This window comes from Tachyglossus aculeatus, chromosome 24 (assembly GCF_015852505.1).
Source record: "Tachyglossus aculeatus isolate mTacAcu1 chromosome 24, mTacAcu1.pri, whole genome shotgun sequence".
Classification (NCBI taxonomy): Eukaryota; Metazoa; Chordata; class Mammalia; order Monotremata; family Tachyglossidae; genus Tachyglossus; species Tachyglossus aculeatus.
This window is the reverse complement of record NC_052089.1, coordinates 26,033,448-26,051,077: the sequence shown is the minus strand read 5'-3', so window position 1 is coordinate 26,051,077 and position 17,630 is coordinate 26,033,448. Positions and strand designations below refer to the sequence as shown.

Sequence of the window (17,630 nt, the reverse complement as noted above, 5' to 3'; positions counted from 1 at the left end):
ACGGTGCTTTGCACGTAGTAAGCGCTTCATAAATGCCATCATTATTATTATTATTATTACTCCAGCTCTTAGAATGGCGCTTGGCACATGGTAAGCAATTAATAAGTACCGCAATTATTGTTACTGTTATAATTAATAAGTTCCGGTAAGACCCTGGGAGCACAGGGAGGGTGTAGGCATGGACATCCTTTTCTGACACTGGGGCTGCTCCTGGGATCAACCGTCATTGTGGATGAGACCCACCTCTTCCTCCCAGCCCAGGATTTTCCCAGATTGTCCCGGGGCTCCTAGGGAAGGAGGGCCCAGAGTGTTTCCTCCAGGGCCTTGGTGGGGGGACCGGGCAGCCTTCAGGGGTGCTCCAGGGTCATTCTTCCACCCCCTGGTCTTCGGGTAGCCTGTGGACGGAAGATGGTAACCGAAGAAGCCGGGCCCAAGATCGTCGGTGGAGTGGACGCCCGTGAGGGAGAGTGGCCGTGGGTAGTGGCACTCTTCTACAATGGGCGTTTCTCCTGCGGCGCTTCCCTCGTGAACCAGGAGTGGCTCGTGTCTGCGGCGCACTGCGTGTACGGGTGAGTGCCACAGTCCTGCCGTGGGAGAGGGAGGGAGATCACCCCGCCACCTCCTTCCATCATTCATTCGTTTATTCATTCACTCGAATTTATTGAGCTCTTCTTGTGTTGTTTTAATTGGTTTTTGGTAAGCGCTTAATATGTGCCGGGCACTGTACTAAGGGCTGGAATAGATACAAGCTAAGCAGGTTGGACACAGTCCTCCTCTTGACCGCTGTGTGAACTTGGCCAAGTCACCTAATAATAATAATAATGATGCTTGTTAAGCGCATATTGGGTGCCAAGTACTGTCCTGAGTCCAGGGATAAATACAAGTTAGCAGATTGGACACAGTCCCTGTCCCATATGGGGCTCACAGTCTTAATCCCCATTTTACAGATGAGGTAACTGAGGCCCAGTGAAAGTGAAGTGACTCGCCTGAGGTCACCCAGTTGCCTTGGCAGAACCTGGATTAGAACCCAGGTCCTTGGGACTCCTAGGCCCTATGTTCTATCATGCTGCTTCCTTCTCTTGGCCTCATTTAATTGATCTGTAAACTGGGGATTAAGAGTGTGAGCCCCATGTGGGACAGGTACTGTGTTCAATGTGAATGACTTGTTTACACCACAGTGCTTAGTACAGTGCCGGGCTCATAGTAAGTGCTTAACAAGTACCATTAAAATATATGTTTGTATAGATGGATGGATGTGTGTGTATATGTATTCTGGCATTAGAAGTCACCTGGAGCACACTAGCACACCTTTAAGACTGTAAGTTCCTTGAGGGCAGGAATTGTCTGCCAACTAAGTTGTACTGGACTCTCCCTAGTTTAGTACAGTGCTCTGCCCCCAATAAGAGTTCAATAAATATCGCTGTGTGATTTCCTGAATGACCTGAACAGCAGCTGGAGGAAAAGAGTAACTTGGAATTGAATCCTATTTCCTCGAGGTGTTAAGTTAAATTGACCCATAACCGTGTTGACTGCACCTGAATTACTCAATCGCTCGGTCTGCTCCCACCGTATGCGAAGCACTGTGTTAAGTGCGTGGGAGAGTGTTCTAGAAAGCCAAAGACATAAGCCACGTCCTCAGAGGCTCACCATCTCAAAGCAGCATGATCTGACCCGGAGGGAGAGTGGGTATTGAATCCCCATCTCGCAGATGAGGACAACGAGGGCCAGAGAAGTGAAGTGACTCGCCCAAGGTCACCCAGCAGACAAGCAGAGGAGCGGCATTAGAACCCAGGCCCTCCGACTCCCAGGCTCTAGCTCCATTCACTGGGCTGTGCTGCTTCTCACTTGGTTTCTGAACTTGGTAGAGTCGGATCTCGACGTCTGAAACGTTCAGTTGTCTCGGCCTTTGACTCGGGTACTAATGGAGTTATTGGCTCCCACCCAACTGGGAGCCTTCCAGACTACAAGCGACGCTCTGTTGGCTCGAGTCCCCAAATCCATGGAAAAATCCTGTATCCGGGAGCGGCCATCTCCCAGATTGGAAGTCGGAAGCACTCGCAAATCGAAATGCCCAGCATTTATCCCACTTAATCTGTAATGATGGCATTTATTAAGTGCTTACTATGTGCAAAGCACTCTTCCAAGCGCTGGGGAGGTTACAAGGTGATCAGGTTGTCCCACGGGGGGCTCACAGTCTTCATCCCCATTTTACAGATGAGGTAACTGAGCACAGAGAAGTGAAGTGACTTGCCCAAAGTCACACAGCTGACAATTGGCGGAGCCGGGGTTTGAATCCGTGACCTCTGACTCCAAAGCCCGGGCTCGTGCGGCCCAGTGGAAAGAGCACTGGCTTGGGGGTCAGAGGACATGGGTCCTAATCCCGGCTCCACCGCTTGTCTGCTGTGTGACCTCGGGCAAGTCACTCAACATCTCTGGGCCTCAGTTCCCTCATCCGCCAAAATGGGATTCGATACCCTTTCTCCCTCCTACTTGGACTGTGAGCCCCTTATGAGACCTGATCATCTTGCCTCTACCCCAGCACTTAGTAGAGAAGTGGCGTGGCTCAGTGGAAAAAGCATGGATTTGGGAGTCGGAGGTCATGGGTTCTAATCCCAGCTCCACCACTTGTCAGCTGTGTGACTTTGGGCAAGTCACTTCACTTCTCTGTGCCTCAGTTTCCTCATAGGTAAAATGGGGATTAAGACTGTGAGCCCCATATGGGACAACCTTGATTACCTTGCATCCCCCCCAGCACTTAGAACAGTGCTTGGCACAGAGTAAGCGCTTAACAAATACCACATTATTATTACAGAGCTTGGCACATGGTAAGCATTTTACAGACACCACAGCTTATAAGTAAGAGGCCGGGTCAAACGTTCATTCATTCATTCAATCATTCAGTAGTAATTATTGTGCGTCAGAGCACTGTACCAAGCGCTTTGGAGAGTACACTATAACAATAATCAGACACATTCGCTGCCCACAACGAGCTTACAGTCTAGAGAGGCAGCACGGCACAATGGCTAGAGCACGGGCCTGGGAATCAGAAGGTCATGGATTCTAAGCAGCGTGGCTCAGTGGAAAGAGCACGGGCTTTGGAGTCAGAGGTCAGGGGTTCAAATCCTGCCTCCACCAGTTATCAGCTGTGTGACTTCCCAGACTGAGCCCCTTCCTTCCTCTCCCCCTCGTCCCCCTCTCCGCTCCCCCCATCTTACCTCCTTCCCTTCCCCACAGCACCTGTATATATGTATATATGTTTGTACATATTTATTACTCTGTTTATTTATTTATTTTACTTGTACGTATCTATTCTATTTATTTTATTTTGTTAGTATGTTTGGTTTTGTTCTCTGTCTCCCCCTTTTAGACTGTGAGCCCACTGTTGGGTAGAGACTGTCTCTATATGTTGTCAATTTGTACTTCCCAAGGGCTTAGTACAGTGCTCTGCACATAGTAAGCGCTCAATAAATATGATCGATGATGATGATGATGATGACTTTGGGAAAGTCCCTTAACTTCTCTGTGCCTCAGTTACCTCATCTGTAAACTGGGGGTTAAGACTGTGAGCCCCTCGTGGGACAACCTGATCACCTTGTAACCTCCCCAGTGCTTAGAACAGTGCTTTGTGCAAGTAAGCACTTAATAAATACCATCATTATAATCCCGGCTCCTCCACACAGTGCCAGGCACAGGGTAAGCACCAAACAAATACCACAAGTATTATTATTGTTACTCCCGATTCTGCCACATGTCTGCTGTGTGACCTGGGCAAGTCACTTGACTTCTCTGGCCCTCAATTCCCTTATCTATGAAATGGGGATTGAGACGGTGGGGCAGGGACTGTGTCCAACCCGATTTCCTCGTATCCATTCCAGTGCTTAGTACAGCACTTGGTATGAAGTAACCACTTAACAAACACCATTATTACTGTTATTATTAGAGTGGGAGACAGACATTAATAGGAATAAATAAATTACACCTATGGACATAGAAGTTTAAAGACAGACACTCACGCCCCACGGTTGTCTGTTTACTTGTTTTGATGTCTGTCTCCCCCTTTCTAGACTGTGAGCCCATTGTGGGCAGGGATCATTTCTATTTGTTCATTCATTCACTCAATTGTATTTATTGAGCGCTTGCTATGTGCAGAGCACCGTACTAAGCACTCGGGAAGTACAAATCGGCAACATATAGAGACGCTCCCTACGCAACAACGGGCTCACGGTCTAGAAGGGGGAATTGTTGCTGAACTGTACTTTCCAAGAGCTTAGTACAGTGCTCTACACACAGTAAGCGCTCAATAGATACGATTGAATCCATGAATGACTAATTGTTGGAGTCTCTGCAAGGATCTGAAGAGCAGAATGCCTTGACTCTGCTCTCCAGGAGGAATTTAATCCCTTCCCAGTGGCAGGCTTTCCTCGGGCTCCGCAGCATGCTGAGCCTCACATCTCCTCACACCGTCCGACGGACAGTTGACCGGATCGTCATCCATCCTCTCTACAACAAGCGGACCAAGGACGCTGACATTGCCATGATGCGGTTTCACCTCCGAGTGAATTACACAGGTAAAGGACGTGGCCCCGAGCGGCCCGATGGGTTTGCGCACTTTTTTCACGACCGGATTAAATGCAGTTCATCCAACTGGCAGCTCCTGCTGACACAAGTCTACCAAATCTGCTGTACTCCCTTCTCCCAAGCACTCAGTACAGTGCTCTGTACTTGGAAGAGCCCAATTATTGCCATAGAGAAGCAGCGTGGCTTAGTGGATAGAGATCGGGCCTGGGAATCTGAAGGACTTGGGTTCTAATCCCAGCTCCGCCACATGTCTGCTGTGAGGCCTTGGGCAAATTATTTCACTTCTCTGGGCCTCAGTTTCTCATCTGGGAAGCAGCGTGGCTCAGTGGAAAGAGCCCGGGCTTTGGAGTCAGAGGGCACGGGTTCAAACCCTGGCTCCGCCAAGTGTCAGCTGTGTGACTTTGGGCAAGTCACTGAACTTCTCTGTGCCTCAGTTACCTCATCTGTAAAATGGGGATTAAGACAGTAAACCCCCGTGGGACAACCTGATCACCTTGTAATCTCCCCATCGCTTAGAACAGTGCTTTGCACATGGTAAGCGCTTAATAAATGCCATTATTATTATTACTATTTTCTGGGATTAAAATGAGATTAAGATTGTGAGCCCCAAGTGGGACAGGGATTGGGTCCAAACTCATTATCTTGTAATAATAATAATGATGGCATTTGTTAAGCGCTTACTATGTGCCAAGCACTGTTCTAAGCACTGGGGGGGATATAAGGTCATCAGGTTGTCCCATGTGGGGCTCACAATCTTCATCCCTATTTTACAGATGAGTGAACTGAGACCCAAAAAAGTTGAGTGACTTGCCCAAAGTCCCACAGCTGACAAGTGGCAGAGCCGGGATTAGAACCCATGACCTCTGAATCCCAAGCCCGGGTGCCAACCCCAGCAGTTAAGACAGTGCCTGGCACATAGCAAACGATTAACAAATACATTTGAAAAAAAAAACCTGCCACTATTACTACAACTACTACTATTACTAATTATAATGACTATGGCTTTGTTAAGCCTCTTCTATGAATAGACATCTTATCGTAGGAGGAGAGTTTGATGAAGCTTAGAGCTGTGCCCTTTAGGATTATCAAGACTGGAAAAGTCGAAGCCGAAGTGTCAGACAATGTCAATTGACCTGTGCTGGCAAAAGCAGAGACTCAAGGTTTTGCTGCATGGAAGAAGGCGATAGGAAACCACTTCCGTATCTTTACCAAGAAAACTCCACGGACACACATACCGGAATGTCTTTGTGACAGAAGATGGGATGTTCTGAAGAGGGCATATCTGTGGAGTTGCTATGGGTCAGAAATGACCCACCGGCATCTGACGAAAGAGGATTTGCAAAGCACTCACTATTTGCCAAGCACTGGGACAGATAGGAGGCAATCAGGTTGGACACAGTCCCTGTCTCACCTAGAGCTCAGAGTCTTAAAATCCCCATTTTACAGATGAGGTAACTGAGACTTGCCCAAGGTCACTCAGCAGGCAAGTAGCAGAGCCGGGATTAGAACCCAGAACCTACCACTGCCAAATTGTACCCAGTGGCTTCTCAATAAATACGTTTAGGATTCCTCGTGGTTTGTCTCCTGCTATCTTGTGGCTGGAAGCCCCCAAGATTTGTCTCTAGACCAGACTGAGCCCCAGAACTGTACTGTGAAAACAGTATGGCCTAATGGATAGAGCGGGGGCTTGGGAGTCAGAAGGACCTGGGTTCTAATTCTGGCTCTGCCACATGTCTGCTGTGTGACCTTGGGCAAGTCACTCCATTACTCTGTGCCGCAGTTACCTCATCTGGTAAAGCTTGTATCTACCCCAGCACTTAGAACAGTGCTTGACGTATAGTAAGTGCTTAATACCATCATTATTACTATTATTATTATTGTTATTATTATTACTGTCCCAGGACCTCAGAGTGTCCACAGAGTTTAACTCCATGGAGAGGAAGGGAAATGGCAACTGAAAGAAATCCAAGGGGCTGTGATGAACGTTAACCAGACCAGAGGCCAGGAGGATGAGCAGGGGAACTTTCATTTGGATGAAGAAAATGGAGGGGTCCTTAAAAGGAATTGATGAATGGGGTGGCAGTGCCTTCCAACGTGAATTAACATGATTTAGTGCTTCTGAAGAGCTTCTAAAATCCCATTGCTTGTCTGACAAAGCGTTAGAGCGGGTTGAAAGGAAGCCGGGATGAACAGGCCCTTTTCCATTAGACGCCGGGACTAATCGGCATTCCAAAATGGTGTCTGTGTTTCCAGATTACATCCAGCCCATCTGTTTACCGGAGGCCAGTCAACCGTTTCCCCCTGGGATCGACTGCACCATCGCCGGATGGGGGAAAACTTCTCAGGGTAAGTCTTTAGGCTTCGAGGTCGGGAGGTTGGTGGTGACCCTATCATTCATTCACTGTTATATTTATCGAGTATTTGGTATGTGCAGAGCATTGTACTAAGTGATTGGGAGGGTACAATATAATAATAAACAATAAACACCATCCTACTGGGGATGGGGGAAACGGTCCACGGTCCTGACCCTCTCCGCTTGACCAAGAGATCATCGCCCAAACCCAAATGGTGGCCACCAACCAACTTCCATGTTTCTCGTCAAATCTCACCAGTGGGGGTCTTCCATTCATCACAAAAGCCTTCCCTCAAACCTCCGATCGATCAACCTCTCGATTGACTAACTGCCTTTAAAACTGAAGGAGAAAAGTGACTCTGTATCCTCTATCTTAACGGGACACAGCACAATCAATCAGTGGTGACGATGGTACTCGTTTAGAGCTTACTATGTGCCGAGTATTGTTCCAAGTGCAGGGGTAGATACAAGTTCATCAGGGTGGTCACAGTCCCTGAACCACACGGGGCTTTTAGTCTTAATCCCCATTTTACAGATGAGGTAACCGAGGCCCAGAGAAGTGACTTGACCAAGGATGCCCCGCAGACACGTGGCAGAGCCAGGACTAGAACCAGGTATTTCCGACTCCCAAGCCCATGCTCTGTCTACGAAGCCATGCTGCCTCTCTATTTATTGAGTAATTACAGAGTTGTTTGACACGTTCCTCGTTCTCCAAACTAAGTTGGATTTCTTGAAATATGCAGGCCCTGATGTATCCTAGCACACAGAACTTTTTTAGAGCCAATTAAGATGGTTTTCGTTGACTTGAGGAAGCAAACATTATCATCTTCCCTCATTCAATTCCCTATGGGAACTAAAAGACAGAAGGTACCTTAGACCAAGCACTCAGAATCGTGCCCTGCCTCTGTGGGGGGCACTCAATAAGTGCCCCAGCTACTTTCACAAGACGATGCTTCTAATGCATTTTATGGATCCTTGCCCATGATTGACCTCCACCCATGATGATTTTACCTCTCTGTTTTGTTCGGTAACTAGGATAACCATGAAGTTGTAGGTTGGTTGCTAGGAGGACCACAGGTAAGAGGGTGATGAGGGGGTCTTCAAGAGTTATATTTTTGAACAGTTGCTTAGGAGTTCAATCAGCCCTCACTTCCCTTGCTGCTAGCCACAGGAATAAAATGGATGTCCTTCAGGAATTCCCCAAAGTCTCCTTTGCCCCATAGCAAGACGAGGGCGGCAGACTGTAAATCCACTGTGGGCAGGGAATGTGTCTGTTCATTGTTATATTAGTACAGTGCTTTGAACACAGCACGCATGTGATAAATATGACAATGAGTCAACAAATAAATGACAGAGCAAAAAGTTCTGATTATCTTCTGGCTGATGTGATAGAAAAGCAGCGTGGCTCAGTGGAAATAGCATGGGCTCTGGAGTCAGAGGTCATGGGTTCAAATCCCGGCTCCGCCAATTGTCAGCTGTGTGACTTTAGGCAAGTCACTTAACTTCTCTGTGTCTCAGTTACCTCATCTGTAAAATGGGGATTAAGATTGTGAGCCCCCCATGGGACAACCTGATCAATTTGTAACCTCCCCAGCGCTTAGAACAGTGCTTTGCACATAGTAAGTGCTTAATAAATGCTATTGTTATTATTATTATTATGACCAGCAGTTTGTAACATCAAGTCTATGCCGGGGAGGAGTGGAAGAGGAGGAAGAAGTGAAGGAAGATGGGGGTGGGAGCAGATTATCTCCCTGAGGGCAGGGACCTTGAATTTTGACACCATTATACCTTTCCAAGTGTTTAAAACAGTGCTTTTTTCCAAACCCACTCAGTTCCTAACCAGTACGGTATAGCGCTCAGTTTTATTATTATTATTATTATTATTATTATTATTATATGTAAGTGCTTGCTATGTGTCAGGCCCTGTACTAAGCGCTGAGATGGATATAAGCAAATTGGAGTGCTCACAGTCCCCGTCCCACATCGGGCTCGCAGTCTTAATCCCCATTTTACAGATGAGGTAACTGAGTCACAGAGAAATAAAGTGACTTGCCCAACTTCTCACAGCAGACGTGGTGGAGCTGGAATTAGAACCCAGGTCTTTCTGACTCTCAGGCCTGTGCTGTAGCCACTAGTTAAGGCTGTTTCTTCTAACATAACACATAACCACAATGGAGTAGCGTTCTGTACATAACCCGTACCGAGTGACGCTCAGTACATAACCAGTGTAGGAGGATAGAGAAAGCACAGCTGACTTGATCCACAGCCCTCAAATACAAGGGAACTGGCATCTCCCAAAGCAACACTCCCTTTTCAGGGTGAGTAGGCACCCAGGGGAAGTTGATGCCCCAAACAAATGGAATGAGAATCAAGATAATCCCGATATTTGTTAAGCATCGTACAATACAATAAGATCAGACACGGTAAACCAATCAACCGATTGTATTTATTGAGCACTTACTACGTGCTTGAAAACAAAAATCAGGTTAACTTGGAAGTTTTAACACATTTGTAGTGGACGGAGAGAAGATTGAAATAGTCAACAGTTTTTCTCTCCTGGGATTGATAATCAATAATAAAGGAACTAGTAGCCAAGGAATACACCAAAGATTAATGTTAGGAAGACTTGCTATGAAGAGCCTGGAAAAAGTCATGAAATGTGCTGATGTAACAATTGCAACAGAGATAGAAATTGTCAACTCTGTGGTGTTTCCAGTGACAATGTATGGTTCCAAAAGCTGGACGGTGAAAAAACAGGATAGAAAGAACATCGATTCTTTTGAAATATGGTGTTGGAGAAGACTATTGTGAATACCACAGTTGGCCCAAAAAACAAACAAATCGATTTTAGAGCAAAATTAAACCAAAGTGGTCTTTGGAAGGCCAAATAACTCAACTTAGTCATTGACTCCCCCTTTTAGACTGTGAGCCCACTGTTGGGTAGGGACTGTCTCTATATGTTGCCAACTTGTACTTCCCAAGCGCTTAGTACAGTGCTCTGCACACAGTAAGCGCTCAATAAATACGATTGATGATGATGATGAACTTAGATTAGCATATTTTGGTCACATAATCAGGACTAATTTTCTGGAGAAGACACTATTGCTAGGAAAGTTCAGAAAAAAAATGGAGGAGGCAGATGAGCAGCTAGATGGAGACCATAACAGTGATAATCAATCAATCAATCAATCGTATTTATTGAGCACTTACTGTGTGCAGAGCACTGTACTAAGCACTTGGGAAGTACAAGTTGGCTAATGATAATGATAATGGAGAGACCATTAGAAAGGTTGCAGATTATGGCAAAGGACAGGACGTTCTGGAGAAAGTATATCCATGGAGTCAATGTGAATTGGAAACGACTCGACGGGACTCAATAATAATAAAAAAAATGCTATGTGCAGAGAACCATGTTGAGCATTTGGGAGAATACAGGAGAACAGAGTTAGAAGGTCCTGGGTTCTAATCCTGACTCCGCCCCTTGTCTGCTGGTTGACCTTAGGTAAATCACTTCACTTCTCAATGCCTCAGTTCCCTCATCTGTCAAATGGGGATTGAGACTGTGAGCCCAATGTGGGACAGGAACTGTGTCCAACCCGATTAGATTGTAACTCCCCCAGCACTTAGTACAGTGCCTGGCACATAGTAAGCACTTATACGATTAACGAAAAAAAAAGGAGATGCAGGTTTGCAGGATGGAGGAGAGATCAGGGCTGGAGAAATCAGCCAGCTCCATTGAGTATATCCACAGTGCTCGGTAATTGCCTAGTGGAAAGAGCACAGGCCTGGGAGCCAGAAGAACGTGATTTTAATCCCAGCTCCACCACATGTCTGCTGTGTGACCTTGGCCAACACACTTCACTTCTCTGGGCCTCGGTTCGCTCACCTGTAAAATGGGGATTAAGACTGCGAGCCCCATGTGGGACAGGGACTGTGTCTAACCTGATTACCTTGTACTTACCCCCGTGCTTAGAACAGTGCTTGGCACAGAAGAAGCACTTAATGAATACCACAATTATTATTATTAATAATTACTATATAATTATTAATTATTTATTCATCATCAATCATATTTATTGAGCGCTTACTGTGTGCAGAGCACTGTACTAAGCGCTTAGGAAGTACAAGTTGGCAACATATAGAGACAGTCCCTACCCAACAGTGGGCTCGCAGTCTAAAAGGGGGAGACAGAGAACAAAATCAAACATAGAAACAGAATAAAATAAATAGAATAGATTTGTACTGATTGACACCTGTCCACATGTTTTGTTTCGTTGTCTGTCTCCCCCTTCCAGACTGTGAACCTGTTGTTGGGTAGGGGCCACCTCTAGATGTTGCCAACTTGTACTTCCCAACTGCTTAGTACAGTGCTCTGCACACAGTAAGCGCTCAATAAATACGAATGAATGAATGAATGAGAGGGAAAGTTCTGGAACCTTACAGGCGGTTGGTTGCCCGCCATGCCTTATCATCATCATCATCAATCGTATTTATTGAGTGCTTACTATGTGCAGAGCACTGTACTAAGCGCTTGGGAAGTACAAATTGGCAACATATAGAGACAGTCCCTACCCAACAGTGGGCTCACAGTCTAAAAGGGGGAGACAGAGAACAAAACCAAACATACTAACAAAATAAAATAAATAGGATAGATATGTACAAGTAAAATAAATAAATAAATAGAGTAATAAATATGTACAAACATATATACATATATACAGGTGCTGTGGGGAAGGGAAGGAGGTAAGATGGAGGGGATGGAGAGGGGGACGAGGGGGAGAGGAAGGAAGGGGCTCAGTCTGGGAAGGCCTCCTGGAGGAGGTGAGCTCTCAGCAGGACCTTGAAGGGAGGAAGAGAGCTAGCTTGGTGGATGGACAGAGGGAGGGCATTCCAGGCCTGGGGGATGACGTGGGCCGGGGGTCGATGGCGGGACAGGCGAGAGCGAGGTACGGTGAGGAGATCAGCAGTGGAGGAGCGGAGGGTGCGGGCTGGGCTGGAGAAGGAGAGAAGGGAGGTGAGGTAGGAGGGGGCGAGGTGATGGACAGCCTTGAAGCCCAGGGTGAGGAGTTTCTGCCTTATGATCAGATTGATGGGAACAACGACTCTGTTCTCGACCAGGTTCAACCGCCACCATTTTACAAGAAGCCACGATCCCCCTGATCTCCAATGAACAATGCCAGCAGTGGATGTCGGAATACAACATCACCGCCAAGATGATGTGCGGCGGCTATGAGGAAGGAGGGGTAGATTCCTGCCAGGTAAACAAAAGCCCCTCAACCCTTCTCCCCCATCCCACCATCTCCCAACCCAGGGGACGAGGAACCGTAAGGGCAGGAGTAGTTACCCACCTGCAGCCAGGCACTTTCCTCGGCGCTTGGTGCATAAACTCCTTCTCTAGACTGCAAACTCGCTGTGGACAAGCGGTGTGTCTGTTAATCAGTAATAATAATAATTATGGTACTAGCTTGGCACATGGAACTTAACAAATACCATCATTATTATTATTATTACAACAGCATCGGATTGGACATTATTACGTTGTACTCTCCTAAGTGTTTAGTATAGTGTTCTGCACACAGTAAACGCCCAATAAATATAATTGACAGACTGAGTCTGTGAAGGACCTGGGTTCTAATGCCGGCACTGCTCCTTGTCCGCTGTGTGATCTCGGCACAGAGAAAGCACTTAATTAGTAGCAATAATAATAGTAATAGCAATAGCAGTCAGATGAATCGGACAGGTTTGATCAGATCCTGCAGTTCTAGGATGCTGGATTTGGCTCAAGCCCACAGCACTTATGTCTATGTCTATGAATTCTAGATTATAAATTATTTATTTTTAGCACTGTCTTCCCCTGTAGACTGTAAGCTCGGTTTTTTGTTTTTTGTTTTTTTTTTGGTCTTTACTACGGTGTATTTGTTAAGCGCTTACTACGTGTCAAAAACTGTTTTAAGTGCTGGCTCAGGGAATGTGTCTGGTGTGTCGTCCTCTCCCTAACACTGCGCTCTGCAGAGAAAAAGTGCTCTGCAAATACCGTTGATTGACTGATGGATTGGTTGATTAGGCTCCGGCTGGGACTGGTCCCGGAATCGAATTCCTCTCACCCCGATACAAGAGTGAGGGATCTCAGGCCAAACGAGGCGGGGGAAAGGTTAAGATAAAAGGGACATCCAGTCAGCAGGGTCTGGTTTATTCATTCATTCATTCATTCAATCATATTTATTGAGCGCTTACTGTGTGCAGAGCACTGGACTAATCATCATCATCATCAATCGTGTTTATTGAGCGCTTACTGTGTGCAGAGCACTGTACTAAGCACTTGGGAAGTACAAGTTGGCAACATATAGAGACAGTCCCTACCCAGCAGTGGGCTCACAGTCTAAAAGGGGGAGACAGAGAACAAAACCAAACATACTAACAAAATGAAATAAATAGAATAGATATGTACAGGTAAAATAAATACATAAATAAATAGAGTAATAAATATGTACAAACATATATACATGTGCTGTGGGAAGTACAGGTTGGCAACATATAGAGACGATCCTTACCTTAGTTAATCTTAATCTAAGGCCTTGGTTTAGGCCTTAGATTCCCACCGGGAAGCTCAGGGGGATGAAAGTCAAGTGCTCTTGGATGAACAGGAAGGCCAGCATCATCATCATCATCATCATCATCATCATCAATCGTATTTATTGAGCGCTTACTGTGTCCCTACCCAACAGTGGGCTCACAGTCTAAAAGGGGGAGACAGAGAACAAAACCAAACATACTAACGAAATAAAATAAATAGAATAGATATGTACAAGTAAAATAAATAAATAGAGTAACAAATATGTACAAACATATATACAGATGCAGTGGGGAAGGGAAGGATCGGGGAAGCATCGGGAGCGGTAGGTGAGAGGCGTCGTCTTCTCTCCCTTGGTCCGTGGGAGGTCTGGCGGATGCTTTCTTAGGTGGGGCCTGGGTCTCAATCAATCGATCGTATTTATTGAGCGCTTGCTGTGTGCAGAGCACTGGACTAAGCGCTTGGGAAGTACAAGTTGGCAACATATAGAGACGGTCCCTACCCAACAGTGGGCTCACAGTCTAAAAGAAGTCTTTCTTGGCAGGGGGACTCGGGCGGACCGCTGGCCAGGCGAGAGGGCGGCCGCTGGCTCCTGGTGGGCGTGACCTCCTTTGGCTACCAGTGCGCCCTGCCCCGTCGTCCGGGAGTCTATGCCCGCACCACCATGTTCACCCACTGGATCCGCCATTTCCTGCGCTAGTCAGATGGACGGCGCCCGCAGGCATCACCGGGCTCTGGGAATTCGGACGGGCCTCCCGGGACTGATGGCGGGCGGATGCAGGCTCACGAAAGGGCCTAGTGCTTAGAGCACTGTCCTGGGATTCAGGCTCTCTAGACTGTGAGCTCATGTTGGCAAGGAATGTATCTTCTCCCACGCACTCAGTACAGTGCTTTACACACAGTAAACGCTCAATAAATACAATTGAATGAATGAATGAGTCAGATGGACCTGGGCAAGTCACTTCACATCTCTGGGCCTCAGTTCCCACCTCTGTAAAATGGGGTTGAAGACCGTGAGCCCCACGTGGAACCTGGATAGTGCCCAACCTGATTACCTTGTATCTATCCCAGTGCTTAGAACAGTGCCTGGCATATGGTAAGCACTTAACAGATAGGGATTGTCTCTATTTGTGGCTGAATTGTATTTTCCAACTGCTTAGTACAGTGATCTGCCTACAGTGAGTGCTCAATAAATACGATTGAAGGAAGGAAATACCATTCAAGGAAAAAAATAAAAGAGGAAGGGAGACCAGAGGAAACCTTCCCATTTTACAGGTGAGGAAACTGAGGCTCAGAGAAGGGAAGTGACTTGTCCAAGGTCACAGAGCAGGGAACTGGTGGGGTCAAGATTAGAACTCAGGTCCTCAGACTCTCAAGCTCTCTCCACCAAGTCATCCCGATCCCTAAACTCCCAAAACTGAGAGCAAGGAAAATTAGTTACCGTCTTATCGATTGCTGTTTGGAACTAATTTGGAAGTTCAATTTTTTTTAACTTCAGCCCCTTGTACTGCCACCTTCTTCATTTCCTACCCCTTTCAAGTCTTCTGGCCTATTTTCCCAAATTTAGAGAAATCAATCAATGAGTGGCATTTACGGTGCACTTACTGTGTGCAGAGCACTGTACTAAGCGCTTGATTGTTATTGCAAAGCATATTTGCCCTAGTGGAAAGAGCAAGGTACCGGGAGTCAAAAGATCCCCGGATCTAGTCTCAGCTCTGTCCCGGGTCCGCTGTGCGGCCTTGGGCAAATCACCTAACTTCTCTGTGCCTCAAATTCCTCACCTGTAAACCATATCCATATAGCTGCCCTTCGTATTCAAATAAGTCCCTGCTGAAGGCAAAGTTCACCTATGAAAAATGGTTTTTCAATAGCCAATTTCTCTCCTCAAACTGTGAATCCCATGTAGGACAGGGACTGTCTGATCTGATTATTGTCTGTGTACCACAACATATAGCACAGTGTTTGGCAAATATTAAGAACTTAACAAATCCCAGACATTATCATCATCATTATCTTTAGAGTTGCCATTATGATTATTACTTTCCCCGCTCTCCTTTCCCCTTAGCCTGAGACACAAAGATAGTACCTGATCTGATGAAAAATATCTCCGCGCTTGGCATCGAGTAATAAATTACTATTGTTTCATCATGAGGGAATGTGGTCAGTTTAAGCCACCATTCTGCCTCTGATTTTTCCCGTGTTCTGAAAGTCAGTCCCTTAAGATCTCATTCAACAAAGGGATAAAAGCCCGCACGCATAAATCAATGTAAAACGGCCAGTAAATTCATCTTGTCAAGATCAACTCCGAGGAGAAAAAAAATGTATATCTAGTGAGTGCAAAAAGCAATTTGCAGCATAAATTTAATTGAGCATTTAGCGGGGAAAGTGAAAATCCAAACAATCCACATCTCCATTTACTCCATCAACCCCAGATCACTTTTGCAAGGAGTAAATCCAATTTGGTCGAAACTGAACAGCTGAAGTGGGATGAGGAAATAAATCTGGAATTTGACTGGCCACTTGCACTTATTAGATTCAACCCAGAAAAAAATGCTGATAATCAACTCCTCCTGACTACAGTATAAGCTCTCTGAGGGCAGGGATGGTATCTGCCAACTCTGTTTTATTGCATTCTCCCAAGTGCTTGATAAAGCGCTCTGCACATAATAAATAGAGAAGCAGTGTGGCTCAGTGGAAAGAGCCCGGGCTTTGGAGTCAGAGGTCACGGGTTCAAATCCCGGCTCCACCAATTGTCAGCTGTGTGACTTTGGGCAAGTCACTTAACTTCTCTGGGCCTCAGTGACCTCATCTGTAAAATAGGGATTAATCGATCAATCGTATTTATTGAGCACTTACTGTGTGCAGAGCACTGTACTAAGCTCTTGGGAAATACAAGTTGGCAACATATCATCATCATCATCATCAATCGTATTTATTGAGCGCTTACTATGTGCAGAGCACTGTACTAAGCGCTTGGGAAGTCCAAGTTGGCAACATACAGAGACAGTCCCTACCCAACAGCAGGCTCACAGTCTAAAAGGGGGAGACAGAGAACAAAAACCAAACATACTAACAAAATAAAATAAATAGACTAGATATGTACAAGTAAAATAAATAAATAAATATTATTTATTATTATTATTATTATTTATTAAGACTGTGAGCCCCCCATGGGACAAACTGATCGCCTTGTAACCTCCCCAGCACTTAGAACAGTGCTTTGCACGTAGGAAGCGTTTAATAAATGCCATTATTATTATTATAAATGCTTAATAAATACCACTGATTGATCGATAGGCTAGGCCTTACTTTCCTTTGTCTCCAGTGGTGTTTTTTCTCCTCTTTGGTCTGTTTGTTGGTTCAGATGCTCTTAGGGCTCATCAATCACTGGTATTTATCGAGCCTTTACTGTGTGCAGAGCAGTGTACTAAGCGCACATGGATGCCAGTGAAGAGGACGGCACGTGAGTGAATTTGGTAACCTGAGTTTGGGCCCTTCATTTGTCTGCTCTGTGGCCTTGTCAAATGGGGATCGAGACCGTGAGTCCCACGTGGGACGGGGACTGCGTCCCACCCGATTTGCTTGGATCCACGCCCGAGCTTAAAATCCCGGCTCCGTTGCTTGGGCAAGTCACTTCACTTCTCTGGACCTCAGTTCCCTCATCTGTAAAATGGGGATTAAGACTGTGAGCCCCACGTGGCACAGGGACTGTGTCCAACCCAATTTGCTTGTATCCACCCCAGCGCTTAGTACAGTGCCTGGCACACAGTAAGAGCTTAACAAGCACCATCATTATTATTGTTTTATTATTATTAATAATAACAGTGCCTGGCCTATAGTAGCACTGAAAAACTACCATCATCATTATTATCATTAATTATTATCTAGGGAAGCAGCGTGGTTCAGTGGAAAGAGGCCAGATTTGGGAGTCAGAGGTCGTGGGTTCTAATCCCGGCTCCACCAATAGTCAGCTGTGTGACTTTGGGAAAGTCAATTCACTTCTCTGTGCCTGATACCTCAACCGTAAAATATGGATGAAGATTGGGACAACCTGATCACCTTGTATCCTCCCCAGCACTTAGAACAGTGCTCTGCACGTAGTAAGCGCTTAAGAAATGCCATCATTAT

At 46.0% G+C, this 17,630-nt stretch overlaps 1 protein-coding gene across 1 annotated transcript in view; it reads left to right on the top strand.

Annotated features, from left to right (window-relative positions):
- The window catches only part of TMPRSS15 (transmembrane serine protease 15), a 54,570-nt gene extending 40,368 nt beyond the window's left edge, over positions 1-14,202 (top strand). Inside the window, exons 21-25 of the mRNA XM_038766172.1 lie at positions 395-569; positions 4,387-4,568; positions 6,832-6,924; positions 12,050-12,189; positions 14,047-14,202. Of these exons, the coding sequence (XP_038622100.1) occupies positions 395-569; positions 4,387-4,568; positions 6,832-6,924; positions 12,050-12,189; positions 14,047-14,202 (746 nt within the window). The remainder of the gene's footprint in view (positions 1-394; positions 570-4,386; positions 4,569-6,831; positions 6,925-12,049; positions 12,190-14,046) is intronic.
- The last annotated feature ends 3,428 nt before the right edge of the window (positions 14,203-17,630 follow it).